The 18,611-nt window shown below is 38.2% G+C and overlaps 1 protein-coding gene across 5 annotated transcripts in view; it reads left to right on the top strand.

Moving 5' to 3' along the window:
* Nucleotides 1–18,611, top strand: part of AKT3 (AKT serine/threonine kinase 3) — a 308,783-nt gene that overhangs the window by 235,672 nt on the left and 54,500 nt on the right. For all 5 annotated transcript variants that reach the window (XR_007909725.3, XM_070055614.2, XM_051820800.3 and 2 more), the window contains exon 9: nt 11,879–12,001. Coding sequence is in view for 4 of the 5 variants with exons in the window: in XM_070055614.2 (XP_069911715.1) it covers nt 11,879–12,001 (123 nt within the window). In the remaining variant the exon portion in view is untranslated. The remainder of the gene's footprint in view (nt 1–11,878; nt 12,002–18,611) is intronic.

Below are 18,611 nucleotides of genomic sequence, written 5' to 3'. Positions count from 1 at the left end.
ACCATAAATATGGTTTGGATCAAATATTGCTATTTTTTTTTACTTCATCTCTTTGTTCTTGTTAAAAGATAAACCTCCTTCAATGTTTATATTAATTGACTATTTTAAGCAACTGATTATCACAGAAAATCACATTTTAATTTGAAAACCTATGTTATATTTATTTGTTCAACTGCTCTTTGTTCTTGTGTAGATGCACATTTTCGTTGAGTACGTTTTCTTTTGCATGAAAATACTTCCTATAACATTTTCCTGTAGTAAGGTGATAGCTATAACTTTCCACAGTTTTTGTTTGAGAAAATCTTTTGTCTTCTTTTCTTTAAAAAATCTTTCCTGAAGTATAATGATAAATTATAAATAAATTTGACTACTTCAGGAGTACAATTTGAAAACTTTTGACCTATGGAATCATCAGTGTAACACAGATAATGCGCGTATCTGTCATCTGAACAAGGTCTCCCTTGTATGAAAGATTTTAGGTGGAAAGCACTTTTGAAATAAATCTTTATGGTCAAGTATGATCTCCAAATAAGCTTAGTTTGTGTATCCAGAAATGTTTATTAGCAGTTTCTTATGTCCCATTTGTAGGGGCTCACTAGGGTGAATGAAACAGTCATGACTCCTAGAAAGGGTGTGTATTATAATAAAATGGCAAAGCCAGAGTATGCCCAGCAAATGCCTTATTACCATAGCAGTAGACAGAGTGCTCAGGTATGCGGTAGAATAGTGGAGAGCCCACTGGGAATTGACTTGTATCTTTAAGGAAGCACCATTTAGGTTGAGACTTGATGGCAGACTATGGGGAGAAAACTGCCTGTACAGCGGCACTGATGAACAAAACCTGTCGAGAGTGAGCCAGGAGCATACAGCAGGAACTGCTGTATTTTCCCTAGATGGTATTGAATATCTACCCCCTTGCAGACCTGGGAACACAGCTGTCCCCTTAAGGACCTTTCTCTCATACCATTCATATTAGGTATTATGAAACAGACTTAGGAGATTTCTTAACAGAATGACTTACACACTTGACTCTCAAATTAGCAGGAACTGTATAAAAATGACACAAAGGGGATATGGTTTACAGCCAGCTGATCTCAGTTTGATTTACCAGGGAATGCTGGGCAGGTCTCACAACATCTTTAAGCTTTAGTTTTCCCAATAAGAGGAGGGAGATCCTAATGGTGCCTGTCTATAAGGTTGTTTAAAGGAGAAAGGATAAAATATTCGTAAATTATGGTACCAAGGAAGTAGCAGCACTCAAAAACCAGTGCTTACTGTAACAGAAATAGTAATAACTTATTACAATGTCTGTAATATAGAGATAGAAATATTGCTTTTATTATCAGGCTGTAAGACCCTTAATGCTCAGAGCTGAAAGTGTTTACTGTTTTTGTTGTGTTAATATCAAGCATATTGCATAAATATCCTGGATACAGACATGTTTCATAATAGATTTAAATATTTTAAAATAATTACTTAGAGAATTTTGACCTTTTAAAGGTATGTATTTTTCTCCATATGAAGAATCTATTAACGTTTAATGTGGTAGGAGTGAGCAATCTCTTTTTTTGACTATGTTGGTATAGTTTCAGTGAATTTTTTAAAAAGATTTTTTATTTGAAAGGCAGAGTAATGGAGAGGGGGAGGGAGTAAGAGGAGAGAGATCTTCACCTGCTGGTTCACTCCCCAAGCAGCCACAATGGCCAGGGCTTGGCCAGGCTGGAACATGGAGCTCCATCTGGGTCTCCCATGATATGGGATGCCAATTTTGCAGGCAGTAACCTAACCCACTGTGCCACAACACCAGCCGTATTTTAATGAATTATTTTAGTTAAGCCTTTATTTTGTTTACTTGAAAGTCCGAGCTGGAGAGAGAGAGAGAGATCTTCCATCCACTGTTTCACTTCCCAAATGGCCTAATGGTTGGGGCTGGCCAGGCCGAACCCAGGAGCCAGGAGCTTCTTTTAGGTCTCCCACATAATTGCAGGGGCCCAAGCACTTGAGCCATCTTCCACTGCTTTCCCAGGCCATTAGTAGGGAGCTGGATTAGAAGTGGAGTAGCTGTGACTTACACCAGTGCCTATGTGGGATTGCTGGCATTGCAGCCAACAGCCTAACCCATTACACCACAACTCCAGCCCCCAATGTAATATTTTATTGTAAATTATTTTAATTGTAGAGATAGATTAGAAATTTAAAGTTATTTTCTTATTTTTATACTCACTGTGATTTCATATTTTCATAAAGTGACTGTTCTATATTTATTTATTCTCATCTATTTGAAAGCCAGAGTAACAGAGAGAGGAGAGAGACAGATACAGAGAGTGCCCATAGCAACCAGGGATGGCCCAGGTCGAAGCTAGGAGCCTGGAGCTCCATCGAAGTCTCCTATGAGGGTGGCTGGGCCCTAAGCACTTGGGCCATCTTCCACTGCTTTCCCAGGCATGTTAGCAGGGAGCTGGATCGGAAGTAGAACAGCCTGGGCTTGAACCAGCACCCTGGTGGGATGCCAGCATTGCAGGCCACCACCTAATCTGCAGTGCCACAGTACTCGCTCCAGTATTTTCAAGAAATTTTATATTCAATTATGTTATCAAGATAAGACATTTTAATATTTATATCTGTTTTGCTATCCTTTCTAAAACAACTTTGCTTCATTTTGCATTAATTTTTCTGTGTAAAGTGCATGCAGACTATGAGAGCAGATTGTGAGAAGGATAAACATTATCTAGAATGTGATTAATATGAAATACTCTGTTAAGTATAATTCATCTTAAAAACACATTCTAATATTCATGTCATGATGTAAGTACTACTATTTCACTTGTGTATTAGAGTGATATTGGTTAATTTCCCGATGAGTTACAGTGATTCTTTTTCTCTTGGGTCTTTTTGTATACTGAAGGGATGTGTTAATCAGCATTAATGTACAGACTGCCATGTCTTATTGCTTAATTAATTAGTTGTCTTTAGGATACGCAGGTTTTAAGCTCGGTCAGTATCACGATCATGAAGCTAATCACTGAAATTGATGAGACCTGTAGTAAGCATATTTTGTAATTCTTTAGGCAGCCCATCTTTTTCTGTTAGGAAGGAATGACTAAAAGTTATTTAGGCAGTGTTTGCAGAAAAAAAGACAGAGTTTAAAGCCTTAGTTTACAATGTATTTCTCAGGACCTTTTAATTCCTGATGTTTATATTTTTGGAAAGCTTCTAGCACTAAAGATGTAACTACTTTTCAAAATACCATTTATTTTCCAAAAACAGTATTCTGAGTTTGTGATGTAACAGAGTACATATTTAGTAGTTTGAAATAATCTGTTTACATAACTGTGTTCCTATAGCATAGCTAAGCACACACAGGAAGAAATAAGTGTGTAGTCTTTTCCTAAAGGATATTTCTAAATATATCCTTTCTTCTTGAGCAACAAACAACTCATTTTTCATTTTGAATAAAAGCAGGGCTTTTCCATCATCTCTTATAAAATATTTACCTTCAGAACGTCACACCAAAGCTTGACCAAAAGGCTGAGAGGCAATAAAAACTTTAAGCATAATTTTCCTTACAAATAGTTTTTTATAAAGGATTTTTCGAATTTAACCTTATTCTTTGAAGTACATGTTTATTAAGCTGATAATACTTACCATGAACTAGTCATGGTGCTAAAGATGCAAAGGTATAGAGTACTTGCATAGGCTCTCTCTTTTCCCTGTGCCTTTATCAAGAAAAATAAATTGAGTATAAATGCTAAACCAAATGCCTACCCCTATCTTTTTAGTAGCTGCTTTATTAGGATATTCCTCTAACTCTGTCATCTGTATCATTTTCTGAGTCTGCTTCTATTCATTGACTATCCTCCTAGTTATATTCATTCTGTTTATGTCTTATATCTTGTTATTGGATGTCAGATACTGAATTTTACATTGTTGGATGCTGGAATTTTTGGAGTTAAAATTTTAAATTTTTAGGCCTTGTTTTTATGTATAAACAGTGTGATCCTTTTAAAACTTGCTTTTAAGCGTGGTTAAATAGTCGGGAATGGCTTTTCCTCCAGCACTTAATATTAGTATGTGATGGAGATAATATTCTTGAACATTCTGTCAATTGCTGTATTTCTTAGGAGATCTTCCCAGTTTTCCTGGCGAGGACAGTGAGTAATTTTGCTGCTGTATTATCTTAGTGATTGTTTTACCTAAATCTTCCCAGTGGATCTTTCCCTTACCTCAGTGTTTACCTCACGTACATGTGCTCCTAAACACGGCTCCAAGGCAGTCCATTGCAGATCCTTGGAGCTCTCTGTCTTTGAAACTCTGTTCACTGTGGTTGCTTGCCTCATGAATTGTAGCTACCTTAGTCTCCTCAGTCTCTAAACTCTGTGTCCAACTCAAGAATCCCATGGTAGTCTCTTAAGTGGTCTTCCTTCCCTGTGTTGCAGCCTGGATATTCTTTTCTTGCAATAAGCTAGAACACTATTAGCTATCACCTTACATGTTTCCCTTTTCTGTGGGGCTGCTGTACTCTGAAGCCTAATATTTAGCATATGAAAATCCTTGTTTCACTTACTTTGCACATTGTTGAAGAAGGTTATATAAATCTGGTCTTAGTTAATCACAAAGCAGAGCTCTCTTACCTTCCCATTTAATGGAAATCTCCACTGGATATAGAATTTTAGAATGCCCTCCCCCATTTTTAAATACTTACAAGGACAAGCATTTGGCCTAGTAGTTAAGGTGCTGCCTGGGGTACCCACATCCCATAAGGGAGTCCTGGCCCTGCTTCTGATTCCATCTTCCTGTAATGCACACTTTGGGAGGCAGCAGGGGATGGGTAAGTTGGATCCCTGACATTCACATGGATGACCTGGATTGAGTTCCTGGCTCCTGGCTTCAATAAACCAAGAAACAGCCTTGGCTGTTACAGGAATTTAGGAGTAAACTAGAAGATGAAAGCTTTCTCTGACTCAGGGGAAAAAAAAATGTTTCTTTGTCCTCTTGTTTATTTTGTCTCTGGAAAATCTGAGAGATTATGTTGTATTTTCCTGTTTCTGTAAAGAGATTAAGATTTCGGTCAGTATCACAATCATGAAGCTAGTCACTTTTGCTTATTTTGCAGCAATTTCAATATACTTTGAGTTTTTTAAAATGTATTTATTCAAATGTTTCAATTGGAGTTTGTTGAGATATTTAGATGTGTGCTTTTATTGTTCTATCCAACTTTAGAAAATTTTCAAGTATTGTTTGCAAGTTCCTCCCAACCCCACTTCAGTGATATATGTTAGACCCCTTGATTTTCTCCAACAGGTCATTGAGACTTTGTTTTTCAGGTGTAATTTATATAATGTCTTTTTTTGCTGTGATTTCATGTTCATTGATCCTTTCTCTTGCAGTGTCTAATCTGTTGTTATTCCCATCTGGTGACAATTTTACTTCAGATGATTTGTTTTATCTATGAAGTCCATTGTTTCTATTATTTTCTTTTATTGCTGCTTTATGTTTATGTACTATTTTGACATGAGTGTCATTAACTTCATTATCTTTGCTGTCTATTAATATATTTCTAATGGCTGATTTTTCTCCTCATTTTGAATCTTCCTGCATTTTTTCACATCTGAAAAATCTTGATTTGATGCTAGATCATTTGTTTTAGAAGAAATTTTGGGTTTTTTAAAGGTTGTTTTCCTGGCTTTATTGATGTGTAATGAGCAAATGAGAGGCGCTCTGGCACAGTGGGTTAAAGCCTTGGCCTGAAGCGCCCGGCATCCCATATGGGTGCTGGTTCTAGTCCCGGCTGCTCCTCTTCCATTCCAGCTCTCTGCTATGCCCTGAGAAAGCAGTAGAAGATGGCCCAAGTCCTTGGGCCCCTGCATCCACGTTGGGGACCAGGAAGAAGCTCCTGGCTCCTGGCTTGGGATCAGCACAGCTCCAGCTGTTGCAGCCATCTGGGGAGTGAACCAACAGATGGAAGACCTCTCTCTCTGTCTCTACATCTCTCTGTAACTCTGTCTTTCAAATAAATAAAATACATCTTAAAAAAAAAAAAAGAAAAGAGAGTGTGTAAGTGTAGGATATACAGTGTCATGATTTGATACATATATATATTATAAAATGATCACAATTGAATTAATTAGCACATTCATAACTTCACAATATTTGTGTGCATGTGATAAGAATACTTAGATCTACTGTTAGCAAATTTCAAGTATACAATGCAGTCTCATTAACTGTTGTCACCATGATATTCCTTAGATCCCCAGAACTTACTGATCTTGAAATCAGTAAGACTCTGGTCCCTTTGATCAACATCTTACTGTTTTATGAACACCCCCCACCAACATGCAGGAAATGTCGCTCTACTCTTTGTTTCTATCCAGTTAACTTTTTCAGATTCCACATGTAAGCAGGATCATATAGTATTTGTCTTTCTGTGTCTGACTTACTTCATTTAACACAGTGCCATTCAGGTTCATTTGTGTTATTGCAAATGGTAGGATTTCCTTGTTTTTAATGGCTGAATAATATTTCCATAGATATATCATATTTTCTTTATATAATGTTCATGTCATTGTTTATTTCTACTTCTTAGAATAGATATATCTTCACTCTTGACTTCACTGCCATGAATAATGTTACAATGAACCTGGGAGTGTACATGTCTCTTTTAAGCTTTGATTTCTTTTCCTTCACTCATATAACCCAGAGGTGAGATTGCTGATCGTATGGTAGTCTTATTTTTAACTTTTTGGAGAACCTCGATACTGTTTTCCACAATGGCTGTAACAGTGGACTTCAACAACAAAAGTGCACAAGGATCCCGTCCCCCTTTTTATGCATCATCATCAACACTTATGTCACTTGTTGTTTTGATAGCAGCCATCCTAAGAGATCATAGTATCTCATTATGGTTTTGATTTGCATTTCCCTGATGATGAATGATCTTGAGTACCTTTGCTTGTACCTATTGGCCATTTATATGACTTTGGAGAGACTAGTCAGATCTTTGACATATTAATTGCTTTCTTTGGGTTTTATTACTGTTGAATGCTAAGGCATTCCTTAGGTATTTCAAATATTAACCCCTTATCAGATACAACAGTACATCAATTGCAAATACTTCTTCCCACTACGCTGCTTTTTCACTCTTTTTTATTATAACTGCCCTGTAGTATGTCTTGAAATTTGATATTGTGATGCCTCTGGCTTTGTTTTTATTGCTTCAGATTGCTTTGGCTATTTGGAATCTTTTGTGTTTCCATATGCATTTTGTGTTTTTTTTTTTTCTAGATACGAGAAGTTTCCTTGGTATTTTGATTGGGATTATTTTGAATCTGTAAAATGCTTTGGGTAGATTGGATATTTTGTTGATGTTAACTTTTCCAATCCATGAACCTGGAAGATTTTTTTTTTTCTCATTTTTGTGTTGTCTTCTATTTCTTTCCTTAATGTTTTATAATTTTCTCTTTCCTTCTTCAGATACTATGTTCTTGATTCCTTTATTATTTCACTTAGTACTGCATCTCAGTATTCTGTACTGTTTATTTTTCCTGTCCTGATAGGTAGTAGTATCCTGTGACTCTGTACCTAGACGTCTTCTCAGTTTTTACTGAATTTCCAGGTTGTACTTGGCTTCTTTGTTTTTAACTATGTCCTCTGTATAAATGACTCATGTTTAGTTCCAGAGCTGTGTTATTAAATGTTAGTTTAAATATCAGCACATCAAAATAAAACCCATTGCTTCTCTGTCTCCATCCTCATTCTTTTCTTCTGTGCTGTTGGCAGCAAATTCTATTCAACCTCAACGTTGATGATGTCTCTTTTGGCTCAAGTGGTATAGCATAGGTCTTTCTAGAATATTGATACTCTTGAAATGTTTGTCACAGCCACCCTGACTGATGCCCCAGCTCTTATCCTGCTCAAATGCAACTTCTTATGTTACCAAATGTACCAAATACTGAAACATGTTTTGTTTTATTATAATTGCTATAGTTACAGTAGACTAGTTTGTGTATCTGGTTGTCCTAACCAGATAGTGATATCCTTGCAGCTTAGTACCACTTCTCCCCTGTCTGCATCTTTTCACAAAACTCGTATGAAATACGATTATTACCATATAAATATGATCATTACCATTTTTGTTGCACTTTATGAATTGTTTAGCTGGCTGTATTCTCAGATCTTTTAAATTGATTTCCTAATTGCTCCAGAGTTGTCTTTCAAAATGTATGGTAATTTTAAAGCCTGGAATCTTTTCACACTCTCCTTATCTGTGGAATGAAATTCACACTCATATCATGGCAGTCAACTCTCTTACCAATCTGGCCTTTTTTTTTTTTTTGCCCTGAATGTATATTGTTGTTTAGCTACGTGTGTTTTCTGTGGCACAATGAGTTAAGCTGTTAAGCTGCAGTGCTTCCTACTCAGCTTCCTGCTAATGCATCTGACAAGACAGCAAGAGATGGCCCCTGCCACCCACATGGGAGATCAAGATGGAGTTCTTGGCTCCTGGCTTTGGCTTGGCCCAGCCCTGGCTCTTGTGCCCATTTAGGGAGTAAACCAGCAGATAGGAACTCTGTCCCTGTTGCTCTGCCTTTCAAAAAAATAAAACATTTTAAAAAAATTGCAGCTCTCTCTTTGTTTTTAATCCATATGTGTGTCTCCTCAATTGGGGTGGAATTCATTAATGACAAGGATTATGTCATTTCTTTTAAAGTACATTATTAAAGTATGATTAATATAAAAACTATATTTAAAGTATGCAATTTGATGAGTTTGGAGATAGATGTACGATCATAGGACTGTCAACCACAACCAGTGCTATAAATATATGTGCTTAAGTTTTTTTTTCTTTTTTTTTATTTCTATGTGCTTAAGTTTTAATCACCTGGGCCCAGTATTTGGCCTAGGGGTTAAGAAGTCCCCATCTGATATCAGAGTGACTGGGTTCAATTCCCAGCTCTGGCTCCCAGTACCAGCTTCTTGCGGTGTCAAAGTGAGAGAGGAACCAAGTTACGGCTTGAGTAGCTAGATCCCTATTAACCTACATGGGAGACCTGGATTGAGTTCTTCCTGGCTCCTGGTTCCCAGCTCTTGCAAGCATCTGGGAAGTAAAATCAGTGGAGAACAATCTGTCTCTGTCCCCAGTCTTCCCCCTCAAATAAATAAATTTTTAAAAAGTGTTATCAGTATAGTCCCTTTTTCTTTTTCAGTACCAAATACAGTGATTTAAAAATAATTGATGTTTACTAAAATGAGTCAGGAATTCAAAAGTTGGTTCAAAATCAAGGTGGAAACTGAGGAGGACTATCTAGACAGGAGTAGAATTAGGAGAGTTCTATTACGACAGTCAAGGAATATGTTTTTAGAGAGAAAGAAAAAGGGGAGGGAGGAGATGGGGAGAAATAGGTGATGGTCTGAGCTCTGGAATAACAAGAAGGGGTACAGATAGTGAATAGACCATTGGATTTGGCAATAAAGAACTTGTCAATCATCTTAACAAGAGTAAGTTTCCTAAGTAGCAAGGGTAGTCATCAGATGGCAGCATTTTGAGAAATAAATAGAATTCTTCCCCTTAAATATATTTTTTAGCTGATACTTTTATGGAAATTGGCTGACAGACAAATTGAACATATATGATCTAAATAAAGATCTAGACTCCTGAATATATTATATTTATTTAGGGAGGCTCTGTATCTTTTATGAAGTGGATTATTTTAAGAAAATTTAAATATATAATTATTATTTTCTTCCCATTAAAAGGCTACTCTAACTCTACAGAAGGATCATAGTGATTCCTTCATCAGAATTACTGATATTTTATATAAAACATGGTAGAAATTATTTTAAATTAGAAATTTTTCAGTGGTCTTAGTGATGGTCTATATTCTTTGTACTTCCCTGTTCTTGTTCACATGTTAATACATTGATAATATATATCTGCCTTTTTTAAATGAATGTCTTTTTAAAAATCTACATTCTTGGATAAATTGGTTTGAATTTTGGCAAACTGTATTTGATCACTTATAAGACATATTGAATATTTCTGGAATCGAAATGCCTTTTGTGGTGGATAATGTGTCATTGTTTTAAAGTTTTTTTTCATAGTTTTAAATAATAATTTTTCTTAATGTTATATAAAAAGACATGGTCCCAGTTAGTGTCATTTTAGATTTTATTAAAATATGACACTATAGTACAGAGCATTAGACACTGCCAGATATTTTAATTTTAATATAGATGGTATTCTTGTTTCTCTTTCTCTCTCTCTCTCTCCTGTGCTAGTTGGTAATACACAGTTTATCTTAAAACAGTAACAGATTGCTGAATAGGAAAGGGGGAGAAGGAAGCTATAGGAAACCTGTTTTGTGTTATCTGAAATTATGACTGTGTGCAGAACAAATCTTGGTTAACCGTAATTCTTTCCAGTTTTGTAGAAGCATTCAGAGTTAGTGACCCATGTGAAGACATGTGGTTACCTTAGTTGCTCCATTTCTTACATCACATACAAGTATTGTGTACTTACCATGATACTGGCAAGGTACTCAGCACCATAAACCAACTTTCATTGTTGTTGGCAGATTTATTTTATTTTATTTTATTTTATTTTTATTTTATGGACAGGCAGAGTTAGACAGTGAGAGAGAGACATAGAGAAAGGTCTTCCTTCTGTTGGTTCACCCCCCAAATGGCCGCTATGACCAGCGCACTGCGCTGATCTGAAGCCAGGAGCCAGGTGCTTCTCCTGGTCTCCCATATGAGTGCAGGGCCCAAGGACTCGAGCCATCCTCCACTGCCTTCCCAGGCCACAGCAGAGAGCTGAACTGGAAGAGGAGCAACCGGGACAGAACTGGTGCCCCAACCGAGACTAGAACCCAGGGTGCTGGCGCCGCAGGCGGAGGATTAGCCTAGTGAGCCACGGCACCGGCTGGCAGATTTCTTAATATAGTGAAATAATATGACCAGGATTAATAGTCAATTCATAGTGCCTGAAACCAGCTTCTTCCTCGAGTATGTTGTTGAACTTGAAGATGAGATTTGGAGTTTGTTAAAAGCTGCTGAACGAAAGTGATGTGTATGGTTATAGTAAATACGAGAGGGCTTCCAAATGTTCTTGTAAAATTTGCTTTATCTTTTAATTCCATTTTTTCACTAATTTTTTGAAGCCTCTTCATGTGTGTTGACTATTGAAAGAGAAACCTTATACGTGGTTAACTAGGAAATGGATGAGCTTACGGTTTTAAATGATTACATGAAAAAAGTTAGCATTTGTGATTAATTAGTCTTACAAATATAAGGAGTATACACTTAGAACTATGAAGGCATACTGGAAGCTCCTCATTCCATTTTTGACATTACTAAAACAATTTAGAAATTAGTTTCTCATCATAGAAAATGTTGATTAAAACTCTGAAAATACTTCTAGAGATACCATCAATTAACAATTGTAAAATAAAACATGTTCGTATAAATCAGTTTAAGCGAATCAATTCTTGAAATCAATTGTAAATTAATTCGGTAGAAAGACTGCATCTATGCTTGTGTTCGTTCATTTTAGTAGTGTCTCAGTGCCTCATCCTGGGAAGAGTGAAGCAACAGTGAGTGAGGGAAGATGCTTTTTCCTCTGGTAACTGAAGGTTAAATGGGTAGCAAGCAGAATGCCTTAAACAAGATTGGTGTATTGATTAAAACGCTGATGTAACAGCTCGCTGTTTCCCCTTGGAAACCTGGAAAAGATAAGCCAGCTGCTGTCTAAGAGTGCCAGTGTCCACTGAGAGTACACTATCTATCATCACAATATGGTGATGAGAGGTGTTTTATGTTTGTGTTAATTTCCCCCACTAAATCAGTAATTATTACAATCCTGTCCCTGCTGTTTACCCTGCAGCTGTTTTTCCATTTGTCGAGAGAGCGGGTGTTCTCTGAGGACCGCACACGTTTCTATGGTGCAGAAATTGTCTCTGCCTTGGACTATCTACATTCCGGCAAGATTGTGTACCGTGATCTCAAGGTAAAAAAAAAAGTAATCAAAATTTGTTTTTGCAGAGACTATAGGGACAAACACAAAGTAATTACAAAGTTACACAGTTTTGAGAAAAGCAGATTTAGTTGGGAAAAAAAAATCAGTGTGTTTAAGTATTTATAGTTCACTGCCTTTGACGGGAAATTTCATTGACATACATGTTGTTCCTTGATGTCTGAGTTTTTAATGTGTAAAATGATTTCTGCTTGACTGTGCCCATGAAATATGATAGACTGTTCTGTAAATGTTAGAATTAGAGAAATGTTAAACATATGATTAAAGGTTAAATAACTTTACAAGTAACATTTTAAAGCAAATTTCATTATCATATCCTATCATCATGATGAGTTATGAAGAAACTTCTATAATAAAACTACAGGAAATAATATAGTCATTTTATTTTCAGTCTAAATAGTTATGAGTCTAAATACCTGAACCATTATAATATAGCCTTTTATTAATTTGTTTAATTTTCCACTTGTAAAACCATTGTATTTGTTTTATTGTTAACACTTTGAGGTTTGTTTTTAAAATTTTATTTATTACTTTTTCTTTTTAAGATTTTATGTATTTAAGAGGTAGAGTTACAGACAGTGAGAGGGAGAGACATAGAGAAAGGTCTTCTATCCACTGGTTCACTCCCCAAATAGCCACAATGACTGGAGCTGGGCCTATCTGAAGCCAGGAGCTGATAGCTTCTTCCTGATCTCCCACATGGGTGCAGGGGCCCAAGCACTTGGGCCATCTTCCACTGCTTTCCCAGGCCATAGCTGAGAGCTGGATTGGAAGAGGGGTAGCCAGGACTAGACTTGGTGCCCATATGGGATGCTGGCGCCACAGATGGAGGATTAACCTATTGCACCATGGCGCCAGCCCCTATTTATTATTTGAGAGATAGAGTTATGGCCAAAGAGAGGGAGAGACAGAGAGAAAGGTCTTCCATCCGCTGATTCACTCCCCAAATGGCCACAATGGTCAGAGCTGGGCTGATCCGAAGCTAGGAGCCAGGAGCTTCTTCCAGGTCTTCCATGTGGGTGCAGGGGCCAAGGATTTGGGCCATCTTCTACTGCTTTCCCAGGCCATAGCAGAAGTGGATTGGAAGAGGAGCAGCCAGGACTTGAACCGGAGCCCATATGAGATGTTGGTACTGCAGGCTGGGGCTTTACCCGCTGCACCACAGCGCCAGCCCCCATGCGTTGAATTTTTAAGTTTTTCATGAAGATTCCCTTGGAGCTGCTCAAGGCTGGCAAATGTGTAAAAGTCAGATAGTAAATAATTCTGGCTCTGCTGCAGCAACTCCACTCTGCCACTTCTCGTGGAAACAGTCACAGGCATCACAAAACTGTCCCAGTAAAAACTTTATTTAAAAGTCACACAGTGGGCTTTTTTTAACCACAGACTAGAATTTGCTGATCCCTGGGATAGTTCATACAAGATAATAGTAAGTCTGGTGACAGCCTTAGGAATTTATTGCTTATGTTAAGGGAATTGGTACCATAATGCAATTTGAACAAATTCTAAATGTTACGGTTCTGCTTCCTTAAAGAATAAATTATGTAAAAATCTTGAGCTCTTCAAATTTGAATCAGAATTGCTTTATTGATCAACTACTCATTCATTTAAGATTTGATTTTTATGGCCGTGGCATTGTAGTGTAGTGAGTTGAGCCACTACTTGTGATACCCAGATCCCGTCCCAGCTGTTCTGCTTTTCATTACGCTCCCTGTGGATGGCCCAAGTAGTTGGGTTCCTGCCATCCTTATGTTCGACTAGGATAGAGTTCTTGGTTCCTGGCTTTGGCCTGGCCCAGACCATCTGGGGAGTGAACCAGCGGATGGAAGACCTCTCTCTCTGCCTCTCCTCTCTCTGTGTAACTCTGACTTTCAAATAAATAAATGAATCTTTATAAAGATAGGGAAAGAGAGAGAAAGAGATACAGACAAATATAAAGATACATCTTCCATTTATTTATTTATTTGTTTATTTGTATTTATTGTTGTTATCGGATCTGCGCCGATCCGAAGCCAGGAACCAGGAGCTTCTTCCGGGTCTCCCACACGGGTGCAGGGGTCCAAGGACTTGGGCCATCTTCTACTGCCTTCCTAGGCCACAGTAGAGACCTGGATTGGAAGAAGAACAGCCGAGACCAGAACCGTCGCCCATATGGGATGCCGGTGCTTCAGGCCAGGGCATTAACCCGCTGCGCCACAGCGCCGGCCCCACACCTGTGATTCTTAAGTTATCTAATTACTTAACCAGTTGTCTAGATTATTTCAAGGTGTTCCTGTCATGTACTTTTATTCCCAGGGGGTAACTCTTATACAAATGTGTCTTTTTAAAACAGATTTATTTATTTATTTAAAAGAGTTACAGAGAGGTAGAGGCAGAGAGAGAGGTCTTCCATCTGCTGGTTCACTTCTTAGATGGTCGAAACAGCTGGAGATGTGCCGATCCAAAGCCAGGAGCCAGGAGCTTCCTCCGGGTCTCCCACACAGAAGCAGTGGCCCAAGGATTTGAGCCATCTTCTACTGCTTTTCCAGGCCATAGCAGAGAGCTAGATCAGAAGTGAGCAGCCAGGACTTGAACCGGTGCCCATATGGGCACTGCAGGCAGGAGCCTTACCCGCTACACCACAGCACTGGCCCACCAATGTTTTTTAATGTAATGACAGCGATAGGTAGTATGTATGGCAAATATGTTACTATTTATTAAAATTCTGAAGAAGCTATATGATACTATATTTCAGGGAAAAAATGAACATAAAGCTATAACACATCTAGTTTGGGGGTGGCCAGCAGTCTCAAGATCATGTGTGAATATATTTAGCTTGAAATTTTTTTATAATTAGGAAACGGTAGAATCCCGCATTCCTGTATCTGATGTCTATATGGAAAAATAATCCTACAATGTTTATATGTGTTGAATATAGATTTTTAGAAAGAAATCAGCTATTATGGTATGACAAAATACTGTTTCCAAGTATAGTTAGAGTTATGAGCTTCTCTCTTCCTGAGCCCACTCATTCCCTGTCTTATGAATCCTATTTGTAGGGAAGAAGAAAGGGAGGGATAGAAGGGGTCTGGATTTGAGGAAATGAGTTTTTTTTTTTTTTTAAGATTTATTTATTTATTTGAAAGAGTTACAGAGAGAGAGAGAGAGAGGGAGAGAGGTTTTCCATCCGATGGTTCACTCCCCAACTTGCTGCAATGGCCAGAGCTGTGCCGATCTGAAGCCAGGAGCCAGGAGCTTCTTCCAGGTCTCCTACATGGGTGCAGGGGCCCAAGGACTTGGGCCATCTTCTACTGTTATCTCAGGCTATAGCAGAGAGCTGGATCAGAAGTGGAGCAGCCAGGTCTCAAACCGGCGCCCATATGGGATGCCGATGCTTCAGGCCAGGGCTTTAACGCGCTGCACCACAGTGCCTACCCTGGAAATGAGATTAATTTTTGATGTAATGAACTTAAAGGCACAATATAGAATTAGTATCTTAAAGAATCCTAAAGAAAAGAATGTTTATTTGATTGCATACATTTATTATGGAGTGATATAAATAGGATAGTCTTGATCATTATTCTCTGTTAATTGATCTGTTTTCTTCATTAACCATTTCACATCGAATGAAATAGCATGTTGATATGTTGGCATTCATTACGTAACAATTTCTTTGCCACACTCTTTTTGATGATGGAATTAAATTTATTAAACTGCAATATAAAGTACCTACTTTATATATGAATACTAGCCATATAGTTAGCATATATGCACAGACCAATAATTTTATTCGTCAATTAGATTGTCTCTGCTCCCTAAGTTTATATTTTATGAACACAGATTAACTTTTAAAGGTCAAAAAATACATAGCATAAGGCAGAAGCTATAGGAATATATATCAGTAAAATATGGACAACATAAGAAACCACACAGTGCAATACAATTCCAAGTATTATTTGTATCCATAGCACACAGGATTATACATAACAGAACAAGAGCTTTTAGGTAGGATCATAGAAATTTAGAGCTGGTTCACATAGGTGACATCCTTCCAGCCTAGAAGCTTGTGAAGTGTCTTACTGAGAGTAGTGGATGAAATAGGTGGCACAGTCAGGATTATTAGAACTGTGAATCATAGCTCCTGCTCTCATGTTGTCTTTACTACATCTTTCTTTGCTTCCAGAGTTGAAATGAAGTCTAGATGGAGGGATATATTTGGATTAATTCCGGGAGAGCTTTGTAACCCTAAAATTCAAATGAAGCTGCCTAAGATAAAAGAATCAATATCCGAGATATATGTATGCCAAGATGTATTTAAAACAATGTCATCAAAAACTGATTTCACATCCGTTTGATTGATCTCACATTTTTCTTTGGCCTCAGTATTGATACCTGTGATTGTATTCAAATGCAAATCTGTTGGAGAAGCCTGTGGCAGCTACACTTCTCAAGTAAATCCTTACCTGTTTGTCACTACCCTACTGAACAGTACAAGCAAAGCCTTGCAAGCTAGGATACTTTATTAGTTTCTATTACCTCATAGATTACATACATAGCAATAGATAAATTGCTAAAACTTTTAATTTACTTTAGAAAGTAATATCAATATATATTATGAGACGACATTTTGTTTTATTAAGGACCCATTTTTTTTTTTTTTATTACTCAAGAAAAGCTAGGGTTTCTTCATGATAGTGTGTAAAAATTCAAAGAAATCTCTTCAGAGACTTCTCCATTAGTGCAGATGACATGTTAACTACTCTCTGCTCAATTCTTCCTGGCAAGTACCACCTTTCTTTCCCATGCCTATGCCCATCCAAGGACATAAGAGGCTGAACAGGGACAGTTATAAAGGTAAATGTGATAGATCCTTGAAAACATGAGGCAGTAATTTTTCCAAAAGTTTATGAGTAGAAGAAGGAGGGGGGGAAACAATATATAAATTGGCTCTAGGTTCTGTTTGTGGAACATTCAATCTTGTTTTCTAGGTAATCACAGAATATTTAACCATGCACACTGAAAGCTTGAGAAGCTCCCATCTATGTAGATGGAGACAATTTTAAGTTCTAGTGGTGGCACAAAGAGTGGCTTCAGAGACTGACTACAGTCCTCCCAACCTTCATCAGCTCTTCCATGTTCCTCTCAAGTAAACACAGACTTAGGCAAACGCATGCTGGCCTTGCCTGCTGTTCCTCCAGACACATTACCTGGCTTCTGCTTCTGCCCAGCCTGTCCCTCTGCATTCCCCTCATTACAGAGATTTTGTCTCATTTTATAAAAAGATTTTATTTACTTGAAAGGTAGAGTTGGAGTTCAATTGAGAGAGAGAGAGAGAGAGAATCTTCCATCCACTGGTTCACTTTGCAGATGGCTGCGACAACCAGGGCTGGGCCAGGCAAAAGCCTGGGACCAAGGACTTGGGCCATATCTCCCTGCATTCCTAGGTGCATTAGCAGAAAACTGGTTCAGAAGTGGAGTAGGTGGGAACTGCCACTTCAGTAATGGGATGCCCCAGTCACAAGTGGTGGTGGCATGACCATTTACACCACAGTGCCAGCCCCAGGAGCAAATTCTTAAGTAGTATGACAACCCAGCTGGGGTCTCCACTTTTAGGTATTATGAGTGCTCTTCCAGATTAGGAGGGTTGAAAGAGAAATGTTCCCTTCAGTATTCCAGCATATTCTCTTAATTCTGTGGTCATTCGATTCCCACAGCTCAGCTTGTAACATTTTGGCTCTTGAATGTGTGTGAACTTAAATCTGCAATGTGCAGAGTGGGAACTTTTTACAACCTTCATGGCCTGAGGCAGACTCAGTGTCTAAAACTGTGTTTGATGGACCTGTGCTCAACTCTGGGTGTAACAGTGACAGACCGACAGTGCTCATTGATATTGCCACAGTAATCATCAGAGCCCATAGGAGTGATTGTCTTTATTACTTTAATTGCAGTGTCAGTCATTTAAATTAAACAATAGGGGGTGTGTGTTTTATATGGAAGTTTAATACTATATCTAGGATTACATATACAGTTGTTTTAAACTGTGTGATCATTAGCCTGTTGCAGTTGGAGCCTTGTGGCCCATGTTCTGCTGGTGGGTGAGAAGTATGCCCAAGCCAGGGCTTCCCTCTGCCTGGGAAAGTGGTCAGAGGCACCTCCAGGCTGCTCTCTGTGGCCCTGAGCAGACTGCTGATCCAGGTGTGCCCTGAAAGTTTCATTTTTGTACTACAAAGTGTAAAATGTTGGAAAACAGTGATTAGGGATAGGTAGGAATTTTAGAGTTTAATTTTATTTTTTTTAAGATTTATTTATTTATTTGAAAATCAGAGTTACAGAGAGAGAGAGAGAGAGAGATCTTCCATCCTCTGATTCACTCCTGAGATGGCCGCAGTGGCTGGAGCTATGCCCAAGTCAGGAACCAGGAGCTTCTTCTGGATCTCCCACATGGGTGCACAGGGGCCCAAGCTCTTGGGCCATCTTTTACTGTTTTCCCAGGCCATAGCGAGAGCTGAATCGGAAGTGGAGCATTGGGACTAGAACTGGCACCCATAATGGGATGTCAGTGTTACAGGCAGAGGATTAATCTACTAGGCCATAGCACCAGTCCCCA

Source organism: Oryctolagus cuniculus, chromosome 13, assembly GCF_051225735.1.
Source record: "Oryctolagus cuniculus isolate XC-2025 breed Fujian yellow rabbit chromosome 13, ASM5122573v1, whole genome shotgun sequence".
Lineage (NCBI taxonomy): Eukaryota > Metazoa > Chordata > Mammalia > Lagomorpha > Leporidae > Oryctolagus > Oryctolagus cuniculus.
The sequence above is the reverse complement of the archived record's forward strand: the minus strand, read 5'-3'. Positions and strand labels throughout refer to the sequence as shown.